This window comes from Pan troglodytes, chromosome 17 (assembly GCF_028858775.2).
Source record: "Pan troglodytes isolate AG18354 chromosome 17, NHGRI_mPanTro3-v2.0_pri, whole genome shotgun sequence".
NCBI classification, from domain to species: Eukaryota; Metazoa; Chordata; class Mammalia; order Primates; family Hominidae; genus Pan; species Pan troglodytes.
This window is the reverse complement of record NC_072415.2, coordinates 30,007,993-30,023,108: the sequence shown is the minus strand read 5'-3', so window position 1 is coordinate 30,023,108 and position 15,116 is coordinate 30,007,993. Positions and strand designations below refer to the sequence as shown.

At 46.7% G+C, this 15,116-nt stretch overlaps 1 protein-coding gene and 1 long non-coding RNA gene across 4 annotated transcripts; one reads left to right on the top strand and one right to left on the bottom strand.

The window, feature by feature from the left end:
- Positions 1–6,468: 6,468 nt before the first annotated feature.
- Positions 6,469–10,439, bottom strand: LOC112206270 (uncharacterized). The gene is made up of 2 exons (XR_008540611.2): positions 8,558–10,439; positions 6,469–8,138 (listed from the first exon to the last, which is right to left on the bottom strand). It is a non-coding gene; the product is annotated as an uncharacterized LOC112206270 (long non-coding RNA).
- On the top strand, positions 8,084–14,852 carry ADCYAP1 (adenylate cyclase activating polypeptide 1). 3 transcript variants are annotated; one of them, XM_009433748.5, is made up of 6 exons: positions 8,084–8,350; positions 8,553–8,852; positions 9,173–9,283; positions 11,446–11,577; positions 12,047–12,145; positions 13,257–14,852. In XM_009433748.5, the coding sequence occupies exons 1-6, from the start codon at positions 8,163–8,165 to the stop codon at positions 13,444–13,446; spliced, it is 1,020 nt and encodes a 339-aa protein (XP_009432023.1). In that variant the 5' UTR covers positions 8,084–8,162; the 3' UTR covers positions 13,447–14,852. The 3 variants fall into 3 exon arrangements, with proteins under 3 accessions (XP_009432023.1, XP_009432022.1, NP_001181872.1); XM_009433747.5 differs by lacking the exon at positions 8,084–8,350 and having other exon boundaries at positions 8,748–8,838; NM_001194943.1 differs by lacking the exons at positions 8,084–8,350; positions 8,553–8,852 and having other exon boundaries at positions 9,174–9,283; positions 13,257–13,446.
- The last annotated feature ends 264 nt before the right edge of the window (positions 14,853–15,116 follow it).

Genomic DNA, 15,116 nt, shown 5'->3' with positions numbered 1-15,116 from the left:
GTGCAACTTCATTCATTACTTCTCTTTTGAAATGTTCTTGGAAATGATACTTACACATAACCTCTTCATCTATTTTAAGATGTGAAATAAGAACAAAAATGGTTTTTCTTAAATGCCTGCCTTAAAACTGGCGTTTAGTTAAAGAATCAAGTGCATTTTGGGAAAGCTATGCTTCCTCTCCCCTTCCTGATGATTGTAACTGTACAGCAGTTCCAGGGAGGACAACTAGGGAGAGGAAGTGTGCTAACTTTGGAAATAGCTAGTCTTAGCTTTGAAAGCTGGTTTTGTCAGTTGTTAGCTGTGTGCTCTGGGCAAGCTAATTAATCTTTAAGAAACCCAGTTTAGCTGTCAATAAAAATAGTGATAATAATACCATACCTATCTCACAGGGCAATAAGAGGATTAAATGAGACAATGTTTGCTAATACAGAGTGTATCACTGCCATCAAAGAAGGAGCTTAATAAATGTTAATTTCCCTTTCCTTCTACTGATCTAGGATGTTTTGTTTGTAAAACATTTTTATACACATCATCTCATTTGACTCACAAAGGTCTTGACTCACTAATCATACAGTTTCTGTGGTATTGAATTACATGATGATTTAATAAGATATGATGATGATATAATGGATGTTAAATGACGAACCTAGAAGACATGGAGTTTTTGTTATAATTTTTTTAAATTAAAAAAAAATTTATACCGACAAGGCTGGTCTCAAACTCCTGAGCTCAAGGAGTTTCTTTTCTTTCTCTTTTTTTTTTTTTTTTGTGAGACAGAGTCTCACTCTGTCGCCCAGGCCGGAGTGCAGTGGCGGATCTCTCCTCACTGCAAGTTCCGCCTCACTTGTTCACGCCATTCTCCTGCCTCAGTCTCCCGAGTAGCTGGGATTACAGGCGCCCGCCACCACGCCCGGCTAATTTTTTGTATTTTTTAGTAGAGACGGGGTTTCACCGTGTTAGCCAGGGTGGTCTGGATCTCCTGACCTCGTGATCCACCCGCCTCAGCCTCCCACAGTGCTGGGATTACTGGCGTGAGTCACCGCGCCCGGCCAAGGAGTTTCTTTTAAGCACATAACAAACTTCTCCTGCGTTCTTTTTTTTAATTTTTAATTTTTTTAATTTTTAGAGATTCAGGGGTATGTGCAGGCTTGTTAATAAAATCATTTTAATTAATGACTTAGGGTGGCAATAGTTTTTACTTTTTCAACAACCTGGTATATGTAAATAAGAATTCATGGTACACTGTTGATGCACATATTTTTAGAAGCATACTTAGTCTATAAAGCAAAACCCATGAGTATGTGATGTTTGTAGTCTAACTTATCCAGTTTCAACTGTGTTAATAGCTTTGATCCCTATTACATTAAACATGCTTTTTAATTGAAAAATTAATAAGAAACTGATTTTGTTCTCAGTTGAGTAACAGATTAAAGCTAATATTAAATTAACAATCTGTATTTATAACAATCCTAGTGGCTGGGCAGGGTGGCTCACGCCTGTAATCTCAGCACTTTGGGAGGCTGAGGTGGGCGGATCACGAGGTCATGAGATCGAGACCATCCTCGCCAACATGGTGAAACCCCCATCTCTACTAAAAATACAAAAAATAGCTGGGCATGGTGGCCCATGCCTGTAGTCCCAGCTACTCGGAAGGCTGAGGCAGGAGAATTGCTTAAACCCGGGAAGCGGAGGTTGCAGTGAGCCGAGATCCCACCACTGCCCCCCAGCCTGGTGATGGAGTGAGACTCCATCTCAAAAAAAAAAAAAAAAAAAAAAATTCCTAGAGAAAATAAATATGCCAGTATAACATATTATAGTCATTAAGACTGTCTGGAGTCATGGAGACTTGAATCTGAAGTTCAGCATTACAATGTAGCAGCTGTGTAACTTTGGATAAGGTACCTGGGCTCTTTTAGCCCCGATTTCTTGTCTGTAAAACGGAGGTAATAACAGTGCCTACAAAGAAGTTTGTTGTGAGGGAAAGAAAATAAGTAGTCAAGCACTTAGCCCAGGAAGTGTTCATTAAACAGTTGTTGTTGCTGTTGCTGTTATTCACTGGTGAATAACAAAACCATACAGTCCCTTTGGAAGGAAGGATTTAAAATAATTTAAACAAATAATCATTAAAAATTTCAACCAGTACATTTATGACAAATGTAATAGTATTCCAAGCAGATGATAGTTTTTAAAAATTTATGCCTGTGTATATTTGGGTAGAGACAAAGGATTATTTAAAAAGTATTTTCAGGTTGGGCACACTGGCTCATCCTTGCAACCCCTGCACTTTGGGATGCTTGAGTCCAGGAGTTTGTGACCAGCCTGGGCAACACAGGGAGACCTTGTCCCTGCAAAATAATAATAATAACAATAATAATAAATAAAATTAGCCAGGCAGGGTGGTGGCATGTGCCTGTAGTCCCAGGTATTCAAGAGGTTGAGGCAGGAGGCTCACTTAAGCCCAAGAGTTTGAGGTTGCTGTGAGCTACGAATGCACTACTGCACTCCAGCCTGGGTGACCGAGGAAGACTCAGTAAAAACAAAACAAAATAAACAAACAAACAAAAACTGCAAAGCTGTGATTACCATACAGTGCTAGTAATAATGATAACAAAAACAAAGGCTCCAAAATTATTACAAGTAAACCTATATTCACAGGTAGATAATGCCAAGCCTGAGCCCAAAGGGCAGAGGGATGCTAGGGGCTCACAGAGGAAGATCTTCTTTTGATTTTACACACAAAAACCTTGTTTTATTTTGCATATAGATTCCCCTTCCAACATTTTCTGAAGTGGTCTCAAAAGCTTATTTAGGATATTGGTTTTCCTGGATCCTGTCCAAGCTTTTCCTTCTGCATTTAAGCCTTATGTGAGCAGAGGATTTAGACTAAGTAGAGAGAAGACTTTCTTCTCCTTGGCTTTTTAGAGGAGGTGCTCTGGAATTTGGAAGATGCTACACGGTGAAGTCTGGGATATACATTTTTGGTACCCAGTAAACTCATGTTCAGAGAATAAGGCCTTAGTAGAGCCATATATGTGAGATATTTGGAATCATCCAAACCTGTAGCAAAGGTTAGGTCCTGGTTTTTGTTTCTCAGATGTCTGCTTTATATCTCAAAACAACAAGCAAAATTTCTTGGCTCTGTGAATATGCAATTCTGTTCTTAGATTAGAGAGAAGCTTTACTCATGTGGTTTGGAAGGCTTCCTTTCCTAGTTGTTTTCAGTGTGTGAGAAGCACTACATTTTGAAGGTCAGAGAAGTCATGACACATTATAGGTAAGCTCATCAGCTTCTTACTTCACAGTGAGTTCTGAAAGGCATGATGCATGCAGTCCAGTAAGTGATGGTCATGATGTTCTGGTTCAGAACATTTGGGTTTCCCTACAGGTGTAATCGGTATGGAGTGAGTCATTAGTCATTGCATTTTCTGGAAAAGTCGATAGAGAAAAGTTTAAGTGAAATGGAATACAGTGTTATAATTCATTTTTGTCACTCACAGGAGAGGATGATGTTTTGCATCAGGCTTGTTTACTGAAAAAGCTTATTATAGCCTGGTTCTTATGCTAAGTACTGGCTAAAAAAGAATAGAATGTGCCAGGCATGGTGGCTCACGCCTGTAATCCCATTACTTTGAGAGGCTGAGGCAGGTGGATCACAAGGTCAGGAGTTCGAGATCAGCCTGGCGAACATGGTGAAACTCTGTCTCTACTAAAAATACAAAAATTAGCCAGGTGTGGTGGTGGGTGCCTGTAGTCCCAGCTACTTGGGAGGCTGAGACAGGAGAATCACTTGAACTTGGGAGGCAGAGGTGGCAGTGAGCCGAGATTGTGCCACTGCACTCCAGCCTGGGGGAGAGAGTGAGACTTCGTCTCAAAAAAAAAAAAAAAAAAAAAAGAATGCACAACTTTTCCAATCTTGATTTAGATTATTTATACTAGGAATGTGTGAGGATGCCTTGAGCAAACATGTCCTTTTATATGGTTAAGAAAATCAAATGTTGTAGGATATAGAGATAGTGGTAGTAAAAGGTAATGGTATAGAGATATGTACCTAAGGAAAGAGAATGTGATGGAGAAACCCTGGGTACTATGGGTGACTGAGCCAAAAAGAAAGTAGTGGAAATCTTATCTAAGTGACCAGAAGCCGCACTTCACTGGGCTGCTTAAAGGCAAAAATACTTTTAGCTCACCACTGATTTGCAATATGGGGGTGGAGGGGAGCAGTGTTTAAAAGATGCTGAAGATTCCCATGCAAGAGAGGGAAAGCCAATTTCCCAAGTGGTGATGGTCCAAAGGCAGGAACCTGGCACAGACACAACAGTACAAGCACTATAGTATTTGCTAATGTTGTGAAGCCATCTGCAGTTCAAACTCCCAGTATATATACTAGACATATTCCTCCTGTTTGAATACAAAAACCCACTTCCTCAAAGGCTAGAGTTCTTTAAATTGAATGTTAATTCAAGGTTCAAGGATTGACCCTTCAACAAAGGCGGATGTGTTAGCCACCAGGAAAAACAATTCGGGGAAGGGTTAGTTTGACTTTTAGCTATTATGTATCATTTCTTACCCAAACTTGTTTTCACATCTGAAGGACCAACAGGATAAAAGTTGATACATTAGGGACTTGAAGTTCAGAGTATTATTAAATCGTTTCCAACAAATATATATAAACAGCGTCTTCCGGGCAGGTCAGGGCTTAGCTCAAGTCACTTTCATTTGCTGTGCCTCAGGGAGGATGCTGGTTAGACCTGCCACTGAAAGATTTCCATTGTTCTTCTAACTTTTCTAGCCAAACATGATTCCAGTTAATGTAACAATCTCATAGCCTGGGAAGAAACTTTGCCAGCCTGGGAAATCTACTTTTCTGGCCTGGGAAGTATTCTGGTGAGCACTGAGGGAAGGGAGTAGGGGTGTTGGAAAGAAGACTTGAAATTCCTTTGTGTTATCTGTAAATAGAACGTTCTAACTCTTTGGTCTCTTCTTCCTCCTCTCCCCCAACCCCCTCTTTCATCATTTTCAATTATATATAGGAGGTTGGAAGGTTTCTCTTGAGCTCTTAACCCCAGTCACCTAAATACCTTTTGTGAGGGAAACTGGGTAAGAGCAATAAAAGTGGAAGGCTCTCCTACCCTGATCTTGCTGTTCCCCGATTCTCCTCTAGCTCCTCCTCCCTTTATCTCTCTCTCTTCTCATAAAAGTGCTTTAGTTGAGGCTCCCTAGGATTCACCCTCCAGGTCCTATCTGCACTTGAAGCCAGGCTGGGGTCTGCACTTGCAATTAGTATGTCTGTTGGACTGGGCCACGGTATCCCACCTGGCCACTGCCGCATGCCTCCTCAGTGCATGCTGGGGCTCCTGGTCTCTCTAGCCTGGGGCTTTGGGCTGACAAGTCCCCTCTTTCTTGCAGCTCCCTCAAAGTCCCAGACACAAAGGCCTCCAGAATGCTCTGTTAATGCTTGACTGGAGCCTTCCAAGATTAGAATCAAAGGGGCATTTGGGGGTAGTTTTGGTCTTTGAGACTTCAGTCATCCCATATTCCCTCTACCCAATAGAAAGCAGAAGGGGCCTATACTCCCATCTAGCAGCTTCTAGTTCCTCCTATCTATTGGCCTTTTCCCTTGGCCCAGGGCCAAGGCCAGATTTTCATGAATAGGAAAGCTCTCCTGCAGAGAGATGTCAAACATGCCCAACTAGACAATGGCCATGAGCAACAAAAGATCTGTGGGTGATCCTGTAGGAGTTTGATTCCCCCAGGCAGCTGTGAGCAGGGCTGTGTGGGTCTTTAGATTGTGTTGAGCAATTGGTGGGTCTGGAAGCTTGATTTTCTGGAGTTCAGTGACCAAGAATCTCAAGTTCTCTGTTTAGTCTTTCACTCTCGTGAATGGGTTCAGGTCTGAAGGCCTGTAATTTTTGGGTGCTGAGCCCCGAGTTCTGAGCTGAGAGTATCTAAGCTGAGAAGAGCACGGGGTCGCAGCCTTGGTAAGTCAGAGGCACAGTTCAGCCTCTGTTGGCCCTTGGAGCCAGCAGTTAGTCGTCCTCCCCAGACAGTTAATCGTGTTTGTGGTTTTCCCCCTTTGATGGGCCGTGAAGTCAGCAAACTCCCCACATGGTGGCTCCCTTTACTAAAGTTGAGTAGTGAATTGTACAAGGAGTCTTGGAAATTTTCAAATATTTCTCCAGATTGAACTCATCTCAGAATTCGTGTGGGAGGAAAGAGTAAGGATTTTAATGGGGTTCACCTTTGACGTGAAGCAAGGCGGAAGACAGGAAAGCCGCAGTGGGGAATAGCTTTGGGCGCTTTAGTAAGAAAGACATCTCTGCTTGATTATCTGGTAGTGTTCACCGCAGGCTCTTTGTGTGAGAGCTTGCTGCAGAGGCAGAGCTGAACACGGAAAACATGCATGTAAACAGTCCAACATAAATCAGTGAGCATACGTCTCAGAGAAAAAGAGACATATTCCCATGTAGATGTGGTTTGAAGCTTTATTGAAAGCAGACAATCTGAAGCACGGCCAGGAATAAACTAAGAGGAAGCAGACAGTTTTCGGTCATTCATGGCCAGGAATAAACAAAACTTAGTTTTTTTTTTTTAAGAAGGAGGAAGTATTAAATCTCAAATAAGAGCAGGAACAGCATTTAGGAGGAGAAACATAATATCTTGGAAAAAGCATGCAGAACTAATATAGCTTATTTAAATGTGAGATCCAAATCGTAGTAACAGGAAACCCTCCCACTAAACTGGAATTTCCCCTAATTTTTGTGTAAGATCCAAATAATTAAAATGCACTCTAATGGTTATTGATGGCTCTATTTTCTTTCTTTCTTTCTTTCTTTCTTTCTTTCTTTCTTTCTTTCTTTTCTTCTTCTTCTTCTTCTTCTTCTTCTTCTTCTTCTTCTTCTTCTTCTTCTTCTTCTTCTTATTTTTTTTTTTTTTAAAGAAATAGACCCGAGTTCTCTTACTGGAGTAGAAATATATGAACCTTCTTCAATTACCCAGGAAATTGGAAGCCTCTGGGTGGATATGGTCTTCCCTTATTGCTTTCCTCTTCCCACATCATTTTCAGTTAAAAAAATTAACTGTTTCCAGCAGAGGGATTCCTGTTAGAAACCTTCATCAGGTGAACTTGTACTGGGAACCCTCATGCTTTCCCAGTCTGTCTGTGTCTCCCAAACAGAGCTGAAGTTGTAAACAAAGTGGAAAAACATATTTCTCGCCCCAAAATTCTTAAAATTTCACTTCTTGTGGAAAACACAATTTCACAACATCAATTTTTAAAATCTGTAAGAGCCACAGAAGGTGTGAAAGTAGCCAAACAGCCGGTCTAGAAATCCAAAAGCCAGGACTAACGGGGGACAGAATGCTTTTTCCTCAAATCCAGGCAGGGATGGGGAGCATTCTCAGCATTAGGGCATTTATGGACGCTACAAGGGGGAAAGGATGTATCTGAACGGTGGGGGTGATTTAGGCAATGAATCGCCACGTTAATAGCACTACTGCCAAATCTTCAAATTTAGAGGCTCTGGTGAAAAATTAAACCGGTGGCAATTTTCAACGTTTGTAGCATCTGTTACCCTACACTTCAGCACCCGGAGTCTGGACAGCTCCGCAGGCCGCGCTCCGGAGGCAGCATGAGCTCTCATCAATCTACTCATAGCCCTACTGTCAACGGCAGCCAGACTCAGGAGAGATTTACTGAAAATCCTCCAAGACTTCCCTTTAAAAACAAAACGACTTCCACATTTAATGGTCTATCTGAAAGAACATACGCAAGAAATTAGGAGATCTAAATTAAATTTATTAATAGGAGAGCTTGATGATGCTTAATTCCAGAGACCAGAGCTCTGATTGGTGGGGCTTGATGAAAAAGTAAAGAGAAATCGTAATTATATAGTTAAAAACATAACTTTTGTCATCCTCAAAATTCTAAAAATTCTTTACCTGTCCTTGAGAAATGGGTGAAATTGAAAACCATCAAAATAATTGGACTTCTTAAAAATTGGATTGTATGAGTGAAAGGTGTTTATGAGAAGTCGATGACTCCGGATCTTATCATCCAAGAGGACAGCACAGAATAGTTAATATGTTCCTTGAGGGACTAGGATGCTGACGTCTTTTTCTGATACCCGATCATTACGTGACTGAAAAAAAAAGGAAGTCATTTCATGAATAAAAATCGGAGCGCAACAGTGCAACAAAATATTCTGTACTTAAAGGCAACAGGCAGACAGATGTTGACAAAGAGGGCTCTCCAAAAACCATGTTCGGATAGATTTTTGCTAACTGCACAGATAAATACGAGCAGAAGGCCGGTCACCTCTGTAACCACCGGTAGCAGCAGAAGAAGCCGCAGCTTCAGAGGCAGCCAGAGAGACCTCGGAGCAGAGAAGGCGCTGCCGACCCTCGCAGCTGCCTGACCGGCGGCTCCTACAAAGGCGGGCTAGCCACCCGCCCTCTCCCTTTCCTTCCTCCCCTTCTTTTCTGACTTTCCCTCTTTTCCTTAATCGCTTGCTTCTTCCTCCGGGTGGACTTACGGCCACTTTGCTCCTCCGCCCTTTACCTCATCGCCCCCTCTTTCTTTCTTCTGTCTCTCTCTCTTCGCCCCCTTCTCTCCGTGTCACGCTCCCTCCTAGTTCTGCGCGTCTACAAACTTTTGAACAGAACACGAGCCTCGGCAAACAAGTCCTGCAGCTCCTCCTGCTGCTCCTGCTCGTTCCTGCGGCTTCTGCTCAGACACCAACGCCAGACAGTGATTCCTCTCAGGTTGTGACTCCAGCGCAGAAACTTGAAGAAGCCCTTTGCCCGCCGTCCTACTTGGCAGCACACCCTCTCCTGACAGCGGTAAGAGTTGAAGGGTAAGCGAAAGAAAATCTTACCAAACCGACCGACTCACTCGACTGCTGATTCTTTCGCTTGGCATCGCGTCAGGGTAGTTAGCTTTCCTTCAACCAGGTCTGGCTAGTTATTGGGCGCCGGGTATATGCATATATATTTTTTTCTAACTATAGCAAGCAAGAAGTGGCAGGGCGCGCACCGGCTGTCGCTAAGTGGTGTTCAACACAGGGAGCCGGGGCTTCGCTCCGTCCCTCCCCCAGCTTTGAGAGTTTTTTGGGGTTGGAGGGTGGAAGGCCAGGGGCGTTCTCACAGCTGTGTGTCCTCTTTCCCATCTGCGCAGAATGACCATGTGTAGCGGAGCGAGGCTGGCCCTGCTGGTCTATGGGATAATCATGCATAGCAGCGTCTACAGCTCACCTGCCGCCGCCGGACTCCGGTTCCCCGGGATCAGGTAGGTGCTGGCTGCCTGGCCCAAGCAGGAGCTGGGGCTTCCCAGTCACAGACACTTCCTCACGGTCTCCTTCCTGCAGTCCTTTGGGTCCAGACTACTAGCATCGCCCTCTGCGCCCCCAGTGCGCCTCCGCCAGCCTTGGCTGGACAGCGGGTCCCCATTCTAGCCGAGGGTCTGGCAGGCTCCGCGACTGCTCGGACCCCTCCCCCAGCCCTAGGCAGCTCAGGGTTCCGGGTAGAGCCAGTGAGCTTCTGGCCGCTGGAGAACCCCCCCTCCCCCAACCTGGCCCACAGGATGGGGGCAGGGCATGGCCCCTAGCTTGGTTTCTTTTACCTATTCTTAGGATGAGTTAGGAGAACTTCAGCTCTGGAGCCTGGCCGGGGGTTGAGCGTGAAGCTCCCTCGGACTTTGCTTTGTTACTGCTTGTTCTGGACTATCCGGGTGGGGTCTCTCTCTCTCCTCCACCCTTTCTTTTCATTTCATTCCAATTCTTTCCGCTGAAGAGCTTTCTTTCAAGTGATCCGTGTTCCAACTGCATTTTGAATCCCAGGCTGTCTTGGGGGGCGTGCGGTGGGGAGGGTGTTGGCCCGGTGTGATTGAGGAAAAGCGACTTAAGAGAGGGAAGAACAAGAGCGAGACTGCGAAGGAGGGGGAAAAACAGGCGCAAAGGAGGAGGAAGGGAAAGCCAGCAGGCAGGCAGGACCGGGAGAGCAGACCTGCCTGGCCCAGGATGGAGGAACCTTGGCTTTTTTCTTAACCCCGGGTTTCTAACCGGCAGGCGCTGCCCAGGTTCCCGGAGGCAGCCCCAGAGTCGCGGGCCGATGTGCCGGACTGTGGATGAGCCCTGGGTAGGGGAGGGTTCGTACCAGCGGCGCCTGGGGCAGCGAGGAGCGCGCGTTCTGCCTGCGAAGCTGCCTTCTCCGAGCCGCGCCCAGGAACATTAGCTGTGGGGGGCCGCTGATCATTGATTTGGACGGAGAGATGGGTTCTGGCTTCTGTATTAGGATTCCAGCATCTGGGCTCGAGGCAGGGCAATATCCAGAAAGACCCCAGGGTTCGGGGTACCTGGGCCAGGGCTGAGGCGCATCGCCAAGCAAAGGCTGGGTGCGAGGCGTGCGGAGTGATGTGCTTGCCTTGCCCGGGCCTCTCCAAGGATGGAGAAAAGGCGAGTGAAGTAACGAAGTACGACTCTAACCCCGCCTAGAGAGTGCTACTAGCGCTGGCTGCATTCCAAGTCTCTCCAGGGGTCCAAAGCGAGAGGGATTTGTTTTAACCCATCTCTACCCGTCCTATGTCAAGAACGGAGGCTGTAGAGGGCGACTGCGAAGTCGCCAGGCACTCGCTGGATCTCGGTCCCCCTCCTTGTGCTCTGGGGTTGAGATGGGGCACCGCCATCGATAACAGATTAGCGCGAACTATTCGTTTAGTGGCCTTAAAACACCCTCGTTTCACCCTTAGCTATTTTCAAATTCCCGTGTGCCTGGCACTTTTTCCGTGCGAGAAGCACCGGAGGGTGCGGACACGCCACAGTCTGAGCCGCCGCCAAACTGGCTAAGTTTAGGGGCATTTATTATTCATGTTCCTGCCAGATCCTCTCCTGCCCAAAATAGAAACCGAGGTTCTCCGTGACCTACATCTGCTCAGGGAAGGGCTCCCCTGGGCTCGGAGGCTGGGGTGGGGGTGGCTGAGGAGTTGGCCACCGCACACCCCACCCATCCTTTCCTTTGCTTTATGGGCCTCCCCATTCGGGTCTTCGCGTGGGTCAGCGCCTAGTCTCCTAGGGCCTTTCTCGTCCCCGCCCGTTGCTGCTTTGGGGAGGCTCGGGAGCCAGGCGGGGAGAGGGGCGGTCCTTTTCAGTAGATAGGTGTGCGCGATCGGCGGAGACGCCTCGGTTTCCCAGTGCTTGTTGAGGCCGTGGCCCGCAGGACGACCCTTTACTCGCGAAAGGGGGGTGGGCGAGCCGCCTGGCGGGGTAGGAATGGTTGGGTGTCGTTGCCTCCTCCTTACCTCTGCTCCCACCCCTAGTCCTGGGAGAAGAGACAATTCTCAGCTGAGGACTTTTATCAACTGTGAAAATCAGTGCGAGCCCCTTACTTTGGATCCTCGCAGAGCTGGGGAGGAACTTCTACTGACCACACCTTCTGTCCCCGGCCACCCCGCAGGCCAGAGGAAGAGGCGTACGACGAGGACGGAAACCCGCTGCAAGACTTCTATGACTTGGAGTCGCCGGGCGCAGGGAGCCCCGCCTCCGCGCTGCGCGATGCCTCCGCATTGTACTACCCGGCTGAGAGAAGGTGAGACTCGCGCGGCCTCGCGCACACCCGCGGCTGGGAGCTCGGGACTGCGGTGACGGGAGGGGTAGTGTGGTGACCCACCTAGGATTTTTTTTTCCCATGAAAGTCCTCAAGCCTGTCCTCTCCCTGACCCGATCCTATTGCAGCAACAGAAAATTAGCAGCGGGCGGGTCTGTGTGGACCTGAGGGCCGCGTGGGGACCGAGGGGGCTGTGACCCAAAGAGTGGCAGTGAGTGGCGTCAAGGAACCCACACTCCACATCTGCCATTCCTAGAGCCAGGACTAACTCCAGATCCTAGCAGTTACTCTCGAGATCATCCCGGGAGTTATTCGCGAGTTCTGTGCCTCTGGAGGTTTCTCTGTCAGCCTCCCTGGCCGCCGAGGGGGCGCGCGCCCAACAAGGGGGTCTCTAGCGGCCACCTGGGGACAGAATCAGTGACCCTGGGCGCGCACTTTGCCTCCTCGTTAGAGATGTCGCCCACGGGATCCTTAACAAGGCCTACCGCAAAGTGCTGGACCAGCTGTCCGCCAGGAAGTACCTGCAGTCGCTCGTGGCCAAGGGCGTGGGGTAAGAGTTTGTGGAAGGATTAACCTGCGCGTGGTGGCTTGCGCGCGCCGGGGTGGGTGCCTGTGCGGGGCGCGCGCAGGGCGGGCGGCGCGGCTTCCGCGGCAGTGCGTGCACGTGGGGGCCAGGGTGAGTCTGCGCCCCTGGGTCTGGGGTGGGTATCCGCTACTGGTCGCAGTTGGAGATTTTGAAGTGACACTTTAAATTTGCCCAGAGAGCTCTGGAAGAGGGAAAAAGGGAACGCGAGCCAGGGAGTTTGATCCGTTTTGAATGAAAAGAAAGAGAAACCAAACCAAACCTCTCAGTCATTCAAAACCTTCAAGCTTCCAGGGAGGTTTTGCTATAATTTTCTCTAAGCATGACTGTTTTTGGGGGAGGGGAAAGGGGTGGTTGTATTTACTGAAAATTCAAATCGAAATAATAAATAGCCAAATTTGGACACTTATGGACCCAAACAGTTTTGCTCACGCCAGAGAAACTGAGAGCATAGGGCTTGCGTGAAGCCTATCTCAGCAGAAGGCAACATTTTAATAAAGCCCATGGGAAAACAGATTACATTTTCGCCATGAATAATTCATGCAGTGAAAAATATTGCCTACAGCCTGTCGACTTATATTATTATCACGTTTTTCAACTTAGCGTGAGGAGGGAGAGGAGTGTTCATATTTGACTAGGAATTGCAGGATCGATGCAAACTCCAGGGCAGCAGCCAGACGGGCATATTTAGGGCTCTCTGGTTATTTTCTCTTTATGTCGGGGGTGAGAGGAACAGTGAGGACAATTTAGCGCAAACACACGAATGGTCAGATCTCAAGGGGCAGCGTTGGGAGAAAGGTTAGGCTTAAAGCGCGTGTCGTCTGCCCGGATCTTATCCCGGGCCCCCTCTGCAGGGTTTCGTGCCAGGAAATCCTGGGTGGGGAGGGAGGCATCGAGGGGCTGCCATCTCAGCCCTCCCTACGGCTGCTTCCTGGCAGAGGGAGGCGATGCGGTGGGCAGTGCGAGCCCCGGGCCCTCCCGGAAGGCTCCCGCGTGGGGTGGGGCCCGCCTGCTCCCCGCAGCGATTGAACCTGTGTCTCCCGCCCCGCCACCCTCTTCCCGACCCCTTTGCTTGCAGTGGGAGCCTAGGCGGCGGCGCGGAGGACGACGCGGAGCCGCTCTCCAAGCGCCACTCGGACGGAATCTTCACGGACAGCTACAGCCGCTACCGGAAACAAATGGCTGTCAAGAAATACTTGGCGGCTGTCCTAGGGAAAAGGTATAAACAAAGGGTTAAAAACAAAGGACGCCGAATAGCTTATTTGTAGCGATGAGTTACCAGCTACCCTGTGTATACAGCCCTGACGCAATGAAAAGTCGTTTTCCAAACTGACTGAACAGTCATCGCTCGTGTGTTCTATCCAAACATGTATTTATGTAATGAAGTAAAGCCATTAAATGAATATTTTGATAATAATATTGTTTTTCTTTTTACAAAGCACTAGAGAATGCACAGATATACTTTGTGGACCAATTATTGATATATATTATAAATATATATAAAGAATATATATATATATATATAAGTATAGAGAGAAGTTCATACAAAGCGTGCACAAGGATTGAAAATTCGCCCGAGCTGTTTATGTTTTTATAAAAATAAATAGAAAAGTAGACAATCATTGTTTTGAATATTACTCCTATTTTTGTAAACTGGAATTAAAAGGATAGTATTTTTATCCATGACAGGCCTGAAGATATTACTACTTACCATTTGCTACTGTACATAAACAATGATGCCCTGCTCCAGGGAGATTTTGAGGTAAAGATATGGAGAATTGCTGAAGGGCATTCTTTCCCAGTGAGTCTCTGGGGCAGGCTGCTTCAATTCCAGCCTAACTCAACTGGGCACTGTCCCCCTGGTTGGGTGGCAATTCCAATATTTCTGCTTTCTTTGATTCTCCTTTTATGTGTGGTTGTCTCTCTTCAGACTCTCAGCCCAGAAGAAAATTCTCCTGATAAAACAACAGCTCGATCCAAATTGTGCTTCTCCCCAGAATTCACGCCTCTCCCTAGGAGAAGAGTTGAGGAACTGTACAGAAAAGGGCGGCTTCGTTAGACCGCTCTCTTTTCTGTACTTTCTGAGTGGCCAGGGAATCTAATATCCCCAAATTAGGGCAATTGGAACAAAGTGAAGGACATAGAGGTATATTGGAAGAGGCAGAGCCTGAGGTGGTAGGAGGAGGACCCTGGAAATGGACTGGTTTGAGATTGCCCCAGGTCTGGGAAGCTGAGGGCAAGTCCAGTCCCAATGGTCCTGACTTTGGGCGCTGGGTATTGGAAATGGATGCAAAGTACAATGTGTTTTTCTCCAGTGCTGTCCATGCTTCTCATCTTGTGAAATGGCCAGGATCCTCTCCTTTGAAACCTGCTCTGTAGGAGCTACCCTTTTCCTTTGTGGTTTTATGGAGACCTCTCCTTCCTACCCTCCGGCACTGTTTATATACTGTTTACCATTTTTCATTCACTTCTCTTAAACTTGTGAATGCTTCTCACTTTTTTTTTTGTTTGATGCAGGCACTTATTGTAAATTTTAGAAACCCCTCTGTAGCCACTAATAAGTAATTATGCACTAAATATGAACCCTTTGTTTCTTGTTTATTGAGTTTGTAGGTAAAATGTATTTTTCTACATTATTGCTTATTGCTTAGTAAAATTTATTTCATAAAACCAACCTTTGTCATATTAGAATGTGTAGTGTTCACATGTTGCTCAGTTTTGCTAACTGATAAATCACTTAATCCTCTTCTTCATATGTATGAGTACTATCTTATATCTGTGGTCAAGAGTGAGGTAAGCAAGCTCCAACAGACCCTGATAACCTACCCTTGTATCCTTTCTTTGGCTAAAGAAAGCATGTCTGTTTCCTGTCAATTCTTTGAACATACAGAGTAATCTTTATAAACAAAAGAACCTTCACCCAGCAATCAGATCGAGC